At 27.8% G+C, this 15,757-nt stretch overlaps 2 protein-coding genes across 2 annotated transcripts in view; one reads left to right on the top strand and one right to left on the bottom strand.

Annotated features, from left to right (window-relative positions):
* The window catches only part of LOC134828500 (uncharacterized), a 118,449-nt gene that overhangs the window by 47,360 nt on the left and 55,332 nt on the right, over window positions 1–15,757 (bottom strand). The window contains exons 5-9 of the mRNA XM_063841480.1: window positions 5,086–5,393; window positions 3,721–4,574; window positions 2,641–2,798; window positions 2,442–2,563; window positions 2,317–2,380 (exon numbers count right to left, since the gene is read on the bottom strand). Of these exons, the coding sequence (XP_063697550.1) occupies window positions 2,317–2,380; window positions 2,442–2,563; window positions 2,641–2,798; window positions 3,721–4,574; window positions 5,086–5,393 (1,506 nt within the window). The remainder of the gene's footprint in view (window positions 1–2,316; window positions 2,381–2,441; window positions 2,564–2,640; window positions 2,799–3,720; window positions 4,575–5,085; window positions 5,394–15,757) is intronic.
* On the top strand, window positions 7,375–8,982 carry LOC134832233 (uncharacterized). The gene is made up of 4 exons (XM_063846207.1): window positions 7,375–7,516; window positions 7,775–8,476; window positions 8,532–8,658; window positions 8,720–8,982. The coding sequence occupies exons 1-4, from the start codon at window positions 7,375–7,377 to the stop codon at window positions 8,862–8,864; spliced, it is 1,116 nt and encodes a 371-aa protein (XP_063702277.1). The 3' UTR covers window positions 8,865–8,982.

Raw genomic sequence — 15,757 nt, 5'->3', positions numbered from 1 at the left:
AATGCAGTTTGGAACGTACTTTTTAGGAGTTTATTTTTTTGCTGCAGTTTAATTTTTGCAATTTTTTAAGAGCCCTTCTTTGTAAGTTTTTATTTATTTTATTTTTTTTGTTAAACGTTGAAAATATAAAGGAACACAAAAATTCATTTAAAATTTCTTTTTCATAATTTATAATTTTTTTAAATTTTTTATAATTTTTTCAAAGAATTGCCAAAAGAACTTTGAAAATTTTAAAAGCATTGATGAACAGAAAAAAAAAATTTATACCTAAATAAATTAAAATTAAATTAATTATTTTTATTATTATTATTCTTATTTATCAATTTATTTATTTATTTTCCTATTTTTTTTTTTTACTTTTTTTATAAACTTTAATGCAGTTTTTTAGTTAATTTTCTCAACTAATAATTTTCATATTTTTGTAATTTTTTTATTTATTTTTCAAATTTATATTGTAGTTTCATTATAAATTTAATTAATAAAAATTTAATCATTTAGGAAATTAATTTTAAAAAAATATTACCAAAAATTTTAAAAAATTTTCTAAAAATGAAAAGTATTTATTTAAAAACAAAATTTCGAGCTGTAAAATTGCATTAATTTAATTATTTTATTTATAAAAAAAATATTTTGATGTATATTTTTTTTTTTTTAAAATAAAAAAATAACAATTAAATGAAATAAAAAAAATGTTATTTAAAATAATTAAACTTAAAATAATCAACTAATTTTATTTATTATTAAAAGAAATTAAAAAATATTTTAAAAAAATAAAATAAAACTTGAACCAACCTAAAGATAAAAATTTTACCAAAATAAATTTAAAGCTCCCAAGAGAAAATTCAAGCACAAAAAAAATTAACAAAAAAAAGTACGTCACTGAATCCGTTCGCCGCCACGTCATAAATTTCAAATAAGCAACCTTCAACATATGATTATTATCGAATTTATTTTCAGCAGAAGCAACAACGTTTTTTTTTCATCCTGGATTTTTCGTTTTGTGCACTGATTTGAAGAGAAATCAACAATTTGTGAGATGAAAAATAGCGTAGATGGTTTTGTGATTTGACGTGTTTTGTGTGTGTGTGTCTCAAAAGACCTTCAAAAAGACTGAATTGGTTATTGGCGCTATATCTCGTTTTATTTTTCGTACAACATATCTAATCTATTGAGCAAACAAACTCAAATTCTCTTACTTGGTCCAACAGCGAAAAATGATCTTTGCATCTGTTGCTGTTTGGAACGTTTGAATAATTTATTGCCGTAATAACCATCATCATTTTTGCGTTGATTCGTACTTTTTTTTTGTGATAAGAGATTGATACTGACTACATTAGCATAATCAGGCGGGAAGTGCGTCAATGATCTAGTTTGAAATTATTTTTTTTTCTTTTTGGTTGATTAGATGATTTATTTTACAAAAAAATGAGGAATTAAGGAGAATTGAATTTTTTATCAAATTTATTCAATTTTTCCGTTAAAAGTTTAACGTTTTTTTTTCAAATGAAATGAGACGAATGAAACTGAAGAGTGAAACGTCAGGCAAGTATACCAGTTGCCTGGTCTTGCCTGACAGATGTATTACAGTTCAATTTCATTCGTCTCACTCGAACAGAATTTTGGTTCATCTACTATCCGCTAGGTGTCTCTTTTCTCATTCCATGAATGGTAACTGGGTATCGTATGCTGTACGAATTGTATAGACCAGCATTTTTGCATTGGGACTCATTCAAATTTTTGGAGCGTTAAATTCCACATCACCCGATATCAGCATTTCATCGAAAAAAAATGGCATGAGATTTTTTGATGGTTTTGTATTAGTTAGGCCTAAAGTAGTCCAAAAAATTTAAATTCTAGAACGAGTTAAAGTGTTTCTGTGCATTTTTAGTGAGATCGGGTATGTCAAAGTCCGAGTTCGTTTTTGAATTTTAATTAAATTGGACTAAAATGTCTAAAATCCGTTTGGTTTGTTCCAGAATTTTGAAAAAAATAATCTTCGTTTTGTAATTTTTTTTTTTTGATTGCTCAAAAATTGAATATTTTTTTCTCAATAGAGAAAATTTTTAAAAATTAAAAAAAAATATTTGTGAAATTCAGAGCTTCAAGAATTATTTTTGAGAATATTTATTAATTTTTTTATATTTATTAAATTTATTTTTTTTAAATTTATTTAATTAATTATTATTATTTAAATTAAAAAAAAATTAAATAATTTCCTGAATTTAAAGTTTTAAACGAAATTTACTCAATTTTTCAACGACCAAAATATTTTTTTACTCAAAGACTTTATTTTTAACAAAAAAAATTAAAACTTACCTGTATAATGAATGAGAACTCCTCTGTTAGGATATGCGAGCTTAGATACTGACTTAACACTAATCTGTAAAGAAAAATTTAAATTTTTACAATATTCTTCAGCATAATTTCAATCAACTACTCACCTCTACTTGATTCGAGATACTAATAACTTCAATAGGTTTCTTACTCTCCTTACAACTACTAAACAGCACACGATTCAATTCCAAATCGACAACTTCCAGATAATCCTTGCAAATGTCATCGTCTGTCAAAATAAATGCGAAAAAAGAAATCACAGCCTACTCAGACAGCGGAAATAGTTAACGAGAAAAAAAAACTTACATCGCAATGCCAAATCCAGAATGGTTAATCGAATTTTCTGACTAGGCGGTGCCGTAATTTTCCATTTACAATCCATATCACCGATGTAGTATTTTGGGTAACCGGGCGTCATGGCAAAACCCTGTAATAACGGCTTGCCTAAGGCAGTACGTTGAATGCTGTTGATATCGATAATAATAAATTTCAATGTCAGACCGAATCACAAAAAGAAGAAGGAATATGGCAAATCGCACAAATGGAGTTTTTGACAAACTAAGGTAATTTTTTTTACGATTTAATAATTTTTTTTTTATGAATGTTTTGATTTTTCAGATAGGTAATTTTATTTTATTAAGATATTTTTTTTTGTCTGAATCTAAGCAAATAATATCAAATAAGGAATATCTACAAATCTGGCATATTAACGATGATAAGCAGCTCATCCAGGATCAGTGCAATGTAACTCGCAAGAAAATGTGCTGCTTATTTTCAAAAGAAGGACATTACTCTGCCTTTCTGTACTCGAATCAAAGTTAACTTTAAAAACTCAAACGATTTCAACATATTAGAACAATACGGACAACGATGATATTCATTAAGACAAACACACATTAAAGATAGAGTTGTAAAAGCATGGATTCTTTAAGTCTATATCGATATATTTTTCTGATATTTTTTGTTGAGGAAGCAAAAAGGTGATAAAGTATATCACAATTTTGCATGAAATAAGGATCCTCGAACTTCCCTTAGTATTAATTAACAAAAGAAGAACAGCAGTCACAAAGTCTGTTACCCGGAAGTCTGCCCGAAAACCAATCTCTCGATAAAAAAAAGCTTTTAATCTTTAAAGAAGCTTCAAGTAAGCTGAATCTCCAAGCTTTCCAGAGCCTTCCAAATGAAAGGATTAGAAACACAGTGTTTCATGTTTTTTTTTCGGTTGGTGTGAATATATCAAATGTTCAAAAATTTTGAAAAATCCCTTTAGTTCAGTGAAAATATGCCAAGCCTTTTTTTGCTCTTATTAATTTTTTTTAAACTTAATTTGCCCAAAAAATGCATATGTGCGATTTATCCTATTGACTCTTCAAATAAAAATTTTACCTTGAATAAACTTTTCTGTATGACGAAAGACGTTCGCCGCTGGAAGTGTATTCATCGTCATCCTCTTCACTTTCATCTCCTTCCTTGTCATAACTGTCTTCCTCATCGTCATTATCAAATCCCGAGACTTCGGCATTATCAACTGGTAGAATTATATTTTCCACATAGTCATCCCATCTTCGTGGTTGACTCGTACTTGAAACTTTTATTTCAACATCAGTTTGGTTCTCGAAACTATCCTTGATCCGTTTAATAAAGTCCATTTCTTCTAATTTATCGTTTTTCGTCTCTGTTTCTGGGTCTGTGTAGGAATTCTCTTCCTCTTCTTCGTCCGAATCCAGCGCCAAAGGATATTTTTTCCGAACTTCTTCCTCCCACAACGGCATCATTGTCGTACTTTGCTCGAATGGCGAAACAACTCGCACAATGTCAGTTAAATTTTCGGGTGCCGCTACCGGGGGCGCAAAAGAATTCAACAATTTTGTTATCGTTTCCGGATAAATGGTAATTACTTCTTTTCCTTCCCGAATAATTATCTCGTAATCGAGGGACGAGTCTTTCGTCGTTGTCGTGGCTGCTGTTGTTGTTACAGATGCCTTGCTTGCCGGAACGTTTAGGTACTTTAGTATGTCGTTTGTGTCTTGAGTCGTTTTTGGCGTTTCTGTCGTGAGAATTTTCGATTCGGGCGAAATTTGCGTAGGTTCTGGTCCCAAAGTTGTGTCGTCGTCGAAATATTTTTCCTTTGGTAGAATTTCATTGTCGTCGTTATCGCGTCTGATGACGAATTCATTGCCTGATTCGGGAACTTTGTTGTCTAATTGATCGCCAGATAGAACTTTTACCAGTCGAAAATCCTGCAAGAGATAATATTTAGGTCATATCGATTCGACACAGTTAATTTAATTTCAATGCTCAATTAAATGTCATCATCATCAGCAGCAAAAGTGCAGAGTTAATGAGGATTTCAATTAACCGACGAATTTTACTAAACGGTTTTCGGTAAGGTATTAAAATTTTAAAACTTTCGACTTTGGATTTGAATAATTTTTTTTCTGAATAACTAAAATTTTTTAGATTCTAAATATTAAAAAAAATATTAAGCTTAAAGAAATTTAATATTATTTTAATAGAAAATATTGCTCTAATTTCGAAAAATAAAATAAAAAATAAATTAAAAATCTTTCACAATATTAAAAATTTAAACAAAAAAATGAAAAAAAAAAATCATCAAAAATTGAAAAAGATCGATTCAGTTCAAAAATTTTATTCTCTAAATTAATTTAAATTAAACAGACCGCTTTTCAATGAATTGGTTTTGGATCTCTAGCAGCAAACTCGCTAATTAGATTTAAAATTGAAACATACCTGCGAGTAAATTCCCTGTCGTCGACGTTTTTGTTCATTTTTGCGACGTGTCGCTTCGCGTTGTTGCTGCTCTTCCTCCTCTGGCGATGCCTTTATGATTTTCAAATTAGTAAATTGATGGTAATTTGACTCCAATTGCACGCGTGCTTCAGCTCGTGGTTCCCCTTTTCCCTCTTCGTCACTCGAACCTTCGATGTCAATTTCATTGCTCTCCTCCTCGACAACCTCTTCAGCTGACTTACTGTTTGGCAGAACAACTTCATTTCCAATCATGAGATTTTCATTACAGAAGCGATTGATGCGGAAATCTGCAGAAAAAAAGGAGAGAAGTGGTAAATATTTTACTTTTTTTCGCATTTTTCTTTGGTTTGATTTTCTTTTTTTTTTTTTTTTTTTTTGCGGCGGCGGTTGAAATTGGGTGTCAGTCAGTCACTCACTTGAGCCGAGATGAATAATAAACATAATTTCCATTGAATTTGTGATGAATTTCGGAGGCAAGTCACATGCAAAGAGCAAATAACAGTGGCTTTCGCAGTGCAGGTAAGGAAATTGAAAATTGACGTTAAATAAATCTTTTTTGTCGTTTCGGGTAAACCGTTTTTCTCAGCGTGTTTGCAGCAGTCAGTCACACAAATCACACCTACCTCAATCACATCGCATTCGATTTTCACAAAATTTATAGTAAAAATGAGAAAAAAGGGAGAAAATTAATTCCTATTATTTTATTTTATTTCATTATTTGCTCCTTCGATCTTTTCAAGTCTATTTTATTAGCTTTCAGGGATGTAAAATTTCTTAAATTAAATTGCAGAAAATTTAACAAAAAAATTAAATTTTAAGTCTTTTAAAGTACAAAAAGAAAAAAAATGGCTATGATAAATAAATTAATAAAAATTAATTAAAATGTTAATTTTCGAAATAAGTAATTAAAGATTTTTTTTTATAATTTATTAAAAAAAATACTTTAAAAAATATATTAATAAAAAAAAATATACCTAATATTAATTTATTTTTATAAGTTTTATATTATTTTAATATAAAATAAAATTTTAAAAATCTTTAAATATTTTAGAAAATTTAATTAATTTTATTTAACAAAATATTTTTTGATAATTATTGAAGTTTTAAATGAAAATGACTAAAAATAAAATAAAATTGAATGAAAAAATGAAAATGAATAAAAATTTAAAAAAAATTTTCTTAATAAATTCATGAATAATTTTTTTTTTGAGAGGAATAAAAATTTAAAAAAATTTTAAATAATAAAAATTTAATTAAATTAATTTAATTAAATTAAAAAAATAAATTAAAATTAAATAATTTTTTAAAATTTTATTAAATTAAATTTTCTTTAATAAAGATATATTTTTTCATCATGAACCAAAATTTTTACATATTAAAAAATAAAAAAAAAATCGGTAACAACATCTCCGCTAAATTAAACTATAGGAAGAAAACAGGAACACACACAAAATCTATTACTTCTTAACTGCCAATCAGATTTTGAATTACATTTTATACAACTTTTCCATTCTTTACAAAAATCATTATTTTTTTCATCTTCAGGACATTTCCTCAAAAAAAAATCAAACTTTTGTCCGTTTCAAGGCTTTTCATATTAATAAACAGCGCTCTTGTAGCTCAAAATTAATTTCGCACCAAGAAACTACAATTTTTTGTCCTAGACTGTTGATTGCTCAACTCCTTCGCATCAACCCAAATGTGCAAATATAAAAAACGAGAAAATCGACAAGCGTCAAAATTACAATCTATTCTAACAGTTTCTCGTATTTATTAGTGAGTGTGTTTGTATGTGTCTTCCACAGCAAAAGGTAGAAAAAAAAATTGAGAAAAACAAAAGGAAAAAAATGGTAATTGAGCAAATTGGATTCATTGTCTGCCTGTCTGTTTTTCTGCAATTTTTTTCTCAATTGTTTCCATGGTTGGAGCTCTCTTTCTGTGTCTCTTTGTTTTTTTTCCTCCGTATTATTTTAATTTATTTATGCATTTGCTGGGAGGTGTGAGAGTTGATTATTTTCAATATGCAGCACAAAAGCTAATCAAAGTGGTGGAAAAATTAAATGAAGAAGATAATGAAATACGGTGTGTTAATTTATTTTTTTTCTCTTTTTTATATCTGAGAGCCTGAGAGAAAAAAAAGTCATAAAATGCACTAAAGTTAATTAAAACGGTGACTTTTAAATAATTTTGCTTTGACAGCTAATTGATGGGTTTGAACATCTTTTATTTAGTTTCAGATTTAATGTCATTTCATCAGTATTACGGAAAATGTTCATCAAGGCGAACATCTTTGTTATTGCATTTTTTCTTGCAATTTGTGATCTAGCTTTTGCGGAACGCATCAGTGACTATTTTGGGATTTATTCTGTCAAACCAAATGATACTATTCCGAATCAGGAGGCACTTTCATGTAAAATTTTATAGCTTTTTTATAAAAATATTTAAAAATTAAAAAAAATAAGTTTTTAATTTTTAATTAATTTACTTTAACAATTTAAAAAAATTTAATAATTTTTTTCAAATTTGTTAATTAAATTAATTTTTTTAAATAATTAAATTAAATTTTAATAATTAAAAAAAAAATATTTAAATTTTATTTTTAATTTAAAAAAAAACATGAAATTTTTTTTTTTTATTTTTTTAATTATTTTTTTAATTTTTTTTTCAGTCAAATGTTCACTTCAAGCAATTTATTTGATAACAAACAACGCAATTCCGAGTCCAGAATTATTCGCAAAAATTGTTAAAAAATTAAATTTGCCCGAAAATGAAGAAATAAATAATTTAGAGGACCACACAAAGCAAAAAATCCGTGAATGGTTCGATATTCACGAAAAATCCTTCAACAATGATGGTTACTTGAAATATAATCATCCGATGACGTACCAAATAAATTTCAACCAAGACACCAAATTGACGGGAAATTATTTGTACGAATGGTTGAGTGACAAAACCAAACGTTTAACTGTCTATAAAAACGAAAATAATGAAAAATTATCCAAAGATTTTGATGAAAAAAGCGAAAATGAGCTACTTTCAAAAGTAGTTGATGATGTAAAAGGCAGAAATCCAGAAAAATCCAAAATTACGCAAAAAAATTTAAAAAATTATTGGAATTTGTGTCGAATGTCGTCAGTTACGCATGAAAAACCGAACGATATTTGTGAAATTTTTACCCTTGAAAATGCAAAAATTTTATCTGAACTTGAGAATGAACAATTTTACAACTTGGATTATGCAAAATCTAAATTGAGAGCTGAACCAATATTAAAAACGATGAAATCGAAGCTCATGGAAGGACTCGGAAGTGCCGTTACTTATATTAATTTTGTTAATTCGCACGATTTTATGGCACTTTTTGATGTTTTAAGTAAGTTTTTAAAAAAATTAATTTAACAAAGAACATTTTTTAAATTATTTTTCAGATGTTGGATTAATTAAATATTATAAAAAATCAAAGCTGTTACATGACTCAAAAACTGGAGAAAAAGTAAATTTCACTACAGGCAAATTTGGACCACTGTTGAGTACTTTTACGATACTCAAGAGAAAGTTTGTACTAATTAATTTTCATTTTTAAATGAAATTTCATTAAAAAAAAAAATTTTTTTAGATGTCCATCAAGCAAATCATTTGAATACGATGTTTACCTTAATGGAGATCTCTGGCGTGATGGGGTATCTGAAGATGACTTTAAAAATTGGATTTTTGAAAAAGCGCTTAAAAATGAAGATGACTTCAACATTCGTTACGATTAAATTTTTGGTCGAAATACGTTAAAAAAAATATTTTTTGCTTAGATCGATACCAATTATTAGAGTTATTTATAAATTGAAGTGCATGCTAATCAATCAATGCGGCGACATTTTTTTAAATAGACATGTCACATATTTTTGGTTTGATTTTAGTGAATGCATTTAGTGTAAAAATATTTTTTTGTCATTTTGGCTTATATGATTTAAAATAAAATTTTTCGTTGAAAATAAAATATAGAGGATAGAGAAATTTATTTAGGAGGGATATTCAAAGAAAAATATTAAAAAAGTAAGAAAATGTAAAAATTTAGTAAATTTTTTACCAAATATTTAAAATTTTATCAAAATTTTCATAAAAATATTTTAAAATTTGTGAAAATTTATCAATTTTGTCAAGGAAAATATTTTTTTTTTTCAGAAACTATTAATTTTTAAATAAAATAATATTTTATGAATTTTAAATTCTTTAGTTTTTATTTATTTTTTTTATTTTTAAATTAAAAAAATAAAAATTTTAATTACATTAAAAAATAATTAAATTATTAATTTTTTAAAACTTTTATGATGCTGCCAGAATTTGGCATTGAATAAATAAATAAATTAAAAAAAAATAAATAACTAAAAATCTGATTTTCAAAATTTGAAAATTAAAAAAAAAATATTAAAATTTTTTAAAATATTTGCAAACATTTCAAAATTGATTTTTATTTATATTAATTTGTTTATATGATACTATTTATACGCATTTTGGTCCATTAATCTTTCATTGCCATCGTAACCCGAATCAAATTCCTGCCACAAATGACTCCTCCGAGAATTGCACCATAAGTTTTTGATAGATTTCGACTTTTTACCACCTCTTACTGCTCTTGCATCGACACAAATTCACAAAATTCTCTTGATTACCTCAAACTTTCTCCCTCCCTTTTGCCACACATTTAAATATTTATGGTTGTGACACCAAATGGCAAAATACAAAAAAAAAAATATCGAAGTGAGAGAGAGTTCATTACTTTGACACAAATTTTAATGGCAATGGTGTTAAAAATGTCTCAAACAGTCGGGTGAAAATCGATTTATGTCCCAATTTTATACGGTTTTCACATGTCGTCGATGTTCGGTTATGGGATAAGGGATTGATAACTTTATATCCTTTGAAAACCGTAAATAAAGTTTATGTTTCCTGATGCAAAATTTAAAAAAAAAATATCAAACGTACCAATGGCTAAAAACAAATCGATATGCAAAATTTTGTTGTTTTGGTAAATTTAATTATCTCGATGGCGCGCTTATTATTTCAATATATTTAATGCATTTATTTATTTTGGAAATTGTAATTCCACAAAATAATGCGTTGATACGAAATCAATGATAAAAATTTTCACCTATGTCCCCGGCTTACATGCTTCGGGTTTTTAGCTTAGTTGGAAAACAGCATAGAATTAATAACTAATTCATGTTCACAAACACTAAAAATAACATTTCACATGCAAACTTTTGTTATTTACTATACGAAAGGGGCGACGATGCTGCCGTGTCGCATAGGTCGCATAGCAAAGTTCAAACTATTTTCGAAGAATGATCAGTTCCGGATTTATCAAGGGCTAAAAATAATAACTTTTGCGTAAATTTTTAAAAAATTAATCTTAAGTCAACTAAGTTTAAAAACTTAATAGAAAATTTTAAAAGTGAAAAAAATTTTTTTTTCAAAAACTATTTTAAATTTAATATTTAATTGACTTTTTCTTAAACTTAAGCTTAAATTATTTTTTTTACTTTTAATTAAGATTAAGTTTAGCTTTAGTTTTAATTAAGTTAAATTTTCAAAAACTCTTGACTTTAACTAAGACTTAAAAAAAAACTTAAAGGTTCTTCAAAAAATTAAATAAAAAAAAAAAATTTTTAAATTTAAATAAAATTTTCAAATTTTTGACTTAAAATACTTTAACTTTAAATTTGACTTTTAAGCTTAATTTTATTTTAAAAAAAAATAAGTCAATAGGTTTTTGATTTTTTTTTTAAATTTTTTTATTAAAAAAAAAATGTAAAAATTAAGTTTGAGTTAAGTTTTAATTAAAATTTGACTTAAATCAAATTAAAGTTTTTTAATTTAGTAAGTGTTGACTCAAAAATTTTTAAAGTTCTGAAAAAGACCTTTCTTAATTTATTTCAAATAACAAAAAATTTAAAAAAAAATTATAAAATTAATAAAATTCAATTTTTTTTATTTTTTGAATTTCAAATAATGAAGTTTATTTTTTTTAAATGGAAAAAAATGTAAAAATAAAGCTTAAAATATAGAAAAAATAAATCCGCCACTGAAAATAATAATAATATTAACATAAATGATAATTATTTGAAAGCTTTCTACCTCTATCGTACGTGGCTGATGTCGCATCGCTCCCTATATTGTCTACAAAAATATAAAATCACGGACGATCGAAAATTATAATTATCGCGTGACTATTATTACCCCAATTTTTCATATATTAATTATAATCGCCGACAGACTATGGGAAAAATTTTTTCATCTAAGCACAAAATAACGAAACTAATGAAAGTTTGATTGCAATTCTGTCCAAAACAAAAAAGAAATTTTTTTGATGAAAAATTCGATGAATGACACACATATCGGACACTCCAACCATACATACACGGAACAATATCGAGGGATAATAATGCATTGTTCGATATATTTGAACCGTATAAATTGCATGTAATCAATCAATCGTACAGCTTCCATTTATTTTCGTTTTCTCTTCGTTTCCTATTTTATATTTTTTTTTGTTCTCTAATAATTTTTTGTTTTGTTCGAGAAAAAAAAAATATTATCATGTTTTCATGTAAATCGGATTCGATCAAAATCCGATCGAAGCGACGCGTTGTCAGCTCTACTTTCGTATTGCAACTCACGTTGGAATGCCATCAATTTAACAATGCTACAGAAATTGTAAATGGTAAACAAAACATAGAAAATTTAAATTCGGTCCAATGCAATAATAATAAAAATCCTGTATTTTTACATCATTGTGTTTCGGGAGAATGACGTGTGTCTGAGGATGTCGACGAGCTTAGTCAGGAATGAAAATATGGAAAGGAACAGTTGTTAGAATCGACATACACATCAGATGGACTGAAAATCAAATCTTTCGTTGACAAGAGAGCTGTTGGAAAATAAATTGTTTGCATACAGTGCTTGAGGATATTTATGCAGTGTTTTGTCTTCTTCTCGACAGGGATAGAAATAGTTTCCAAAATTTATTTCATACATTTTAATTCGATTTTAGCCGAATTTTGAGGTTTTTTAGATCAATAATATTTTGAGGTATTTGCATTTTTTAAAAATTTCCTTTTTCTAATCTCAAACATTTCAGAATGTGCATTGGGACAACTTTTGAGAATATGCATCGGGTCAAAAATTTTAAATGTGTGTTGGGAAAAATTTTAGATTATACATTGGGATTAAAATTAAAAATACCCATTAGAAAAAGAAAATCATAATGTACATTGGGAATCTTAGAATGTGCATTGGGTCAAAAACTTTTCTCTTTTACATTAACAGCTTTATTTTCATTTCAAAATAGCCCTTAAATCGTATTTGAAACAAATGAGAATAAAGCCGTCAATGTAAAAGAGGTAAGCTTTTGACCCAATGCACATTTTAAGATTTTAGCCCAATGTACATTCTGATTATTTTTTTTCTAAAGGGCCCCAATTAAAGGCCCAATGCATAATCTATAAAATTTGCCCAATGCACATTTTAAAGTTGTGACCCAATGTATATTTTCAAGTTTTGTCCCAATGCTCATTTTGAAATTTTGACCCAATACAAAATCTGAAATTTTTTTCAATGCATATTTTGAGTATTTTATCCAATTTTATACAAAGAAAATATTTTTTTAGTTTATTTTATAAATTCTTAAGTTTTTGTCAATTGACGTTTACAAAAAAAAAGTTTAACTTGAAGTATTTTTTTTCAACCCCGTTTGTGAACCATGGATGAAAGAAAAAAATGTATTTCGAATCTCAATCTGAATTTTATGGATAATGCTTATTGTGAAATAATATCCTCAAACTCTATTGCTTGTCACAAATTTTTATTCCTTAAACATTTTATGGTCAAAAAAAGGTAAAACTTTTGTTAGACAAAACCTTAACACGTGACTTGACCTCCTGTTCCACACATGTCCTTAAATGTCTTTTAATGACATGTTCTTTCCGTGACAAGCAAATTCAATCGAATTATGATCCAATAAAAACACTCGTCGATAAGATTGTCCCGTTCTAAGTCACCTTTAATGACAGACAATGAGCACGTGTGTTTTGGATTTGTTTAAACAGTTACCCTTGATTTGTATCACTTAATTATAATGACACCCCTGTATCCATATTTGGATTTTTTTCATATTTTTAGGGTCTTTCATCGTCTGTCTGAAAAAATGTACCAAAAATCATACAAAATGCGATATTAAATACTCGTAACGAAACTCTCAGGCTTATTTAACAGAACATGACAAAAAATAAATGAGAACGTATAATAATGTGGTTGAGATTGGTCGTTTAGATTATGACATTGAAATTTATGTTTTGTCACCCCAGAGTTGTTGTCTGTTGTTGGCGGCAAATTTCCCTGCGCTTTTTGTGATTTATCGCTAAAGAACTGTTCTTTTTTTTCGAAAGTTTTGTGTCTGCATCAACGGGAAAGTGGAACAATTGTTCAATAGAATATTAATAATTCCCTTTTTATGTTTGTTTCGGTCCGAGATTTATTGACCGATTACACAAAATTTATGAGAAAAAGAGAGGTGTTGACAAAATTTTATGGCTTATGACAATTCAACTTAATGCGTAATTGATCACATGACAGGCAGGCATCCACAAAAAAAATGTGCTTGAAAATGGTAAACACTTCTCGGGAATTTGCCTAAGCGGATGCAAAAGCAAATATGTCAATCAATTTGTTTGTCTGATCAATTTTCTGCCAGAAAAACAAATTTTTGCCTATCCATAAACAAATAAATGGCAAATTTCCCTGATGTACGTTTTTTTTGACGAAATTGACGAGGCTTGAAGGTTTATCATCGTTTACCTTCGAGTAGAATATTTAGAAAGTTGTCGTTTGAAGATCGATGGTAACACATTTCAGTTTATATATAACCACGTGGTCACTTAAGTTTAAAATTAAAATGAACGGCTCTTTTTTAGACCACGTGACTTTTCCAACGACGATTTTTTCGAAATTTTTACGAACTATGAGATTTTTTTAAAAAATAACTCAAAAAATTAACTCAAAGTTCGTAAAAGTTCAAAATCGTGGTAAAAAAAGTCACGTGGTTCATATTAAAGAGCCGTTATATTTTTTTTTAAACTTATATAACCACGTGGTTAAGTTTCTATTTTTTCCAAGAGATTCTTTTTTTAACCACGTGATCAATTCTCACAGACTTCTAGTCCTTTAACGCATTTTTTCTCTCGAAATGCTGTTCAAATACCATCATCAAACGTCGTTTCAAAGTCGACGAAAAATTACATGAATTGAGAGGTGAAACTTTTCCCGAATGTGGTGTTTTTATGGATATTACTTACGATTTTATGATGATTAGGTGTGTTAAGTGTACGTTTTCCTGTAAATATGAATGTCTGTGTGTGTGAAAGCAATAAAAACGTTTTCTTCATCTCAGCACTTTTCCGGAAAATATAAAAACTTTTTTACCTGTTTTTGACTTTCATGAACTTGAACTCCTCCCCTTTACATAAATTTTCTAAATATTCCTTAATTGCGGTCTAATCAACTCTCAATTTGAAATAAATTTCCTTGAAAAGCAAATGGACAATATTTTTGCACCGAAAAAAGTGGAACAGATGCAATTTTCATTGCAATTGATTTTATATTTATTTACCGTGAATGGAGTGTCATAGCGACATATGTTCACGTTTACGCCTGCGGTCACATGTGTCTCGAAAAAAAAATTCTAAAAATGTGGAATAAGCCAATCTAACATTAAGCCATTTAGAGAAAGTATCACAGCGAAAAAAACTCTCATATAATCAAGATAAGAGCATTTTCATTAGGATTATTTTTATGAAATCAAATAAATTAGTTGTACGATTACGCCCCTTTCGCATCCCTTCTCCGATGGAATCTATTTTTTTTTTGTTGCAAAGATAAATCCCGCACTTTTATGACACAAAAGGGGTTCCAAAAGTGCAACTTTTTTTTTTACACGTCTCATATAATTCGACTTATCGTGCACGTTTTGGTAATGATCATCATACACGAAAAGATAATGGTCAGTCGCAGATGAAAGCAAATAAGAAAAATTGTTGTTAACATTTATTTTTAAGTCCATTTTTTTTTTGTCGTGTGTTGTTGAAAGCTACAAACAAATCCCCAGCCAGAGATATAAATTTTTCAATGTTCACGTTATCTGTAATCAAAAAAAGCAATGGAAAAAGCGCTACAGAAATGGGAAAATGAGCAAATGTGGAACGAAATTGCACTTTTTGCCTGCTGGTTTTTGTGCTGGGACACAGAGTACTTGAGATAGCGGCAGCAATAAGAGAAAAAGCATTAAAGAAGCAACGAAGAAAAAAAATCGGAAAATTAAAGTTAATCCATTTTCCTCGGTTTATTGGATTTCTTGCCGCTGCTTTCGTTTTCTTATCAAATAATGGAATTTCAGCAACAGCAATTTGTGAATTGAGACTTTAGTTTAGCGTGAAATTTCATAGATGTTTGATTTTAGTTTTTCATTTGAACTAAAAAAAACTCGCTGTGGTTTGATGAGTTTTAGCACCGAAAATGCTGTTAAAACAACATGACTTTTTTAATGATGTTTTTTAGGCCAGGACAATTATTCAAAGTATTTCAACTTTCCTCTAATGATACTTTTAGG

This window comes from Culicoides brevitarsis, chromosome 2 (assembly GCF_036172545.1).
Source record: "Culicoides brevitarsis isolate CSIRO-B50_1 chromosome 2, AGI_CSIRO_Cbre_v1, whole genome shotgun sequence".
Classification (NCBI taxonomy): Eukaryota; Metazoa; Arthropoda; class Insecta; order Diptera; family Ceratopogonidae; genus Culicoides; species Culicoides brevitarsis.
Note: the sequence above shows the minus strand (reverse complement) of the source record. Positions and strands in the feature narration are given on the sequence as shown.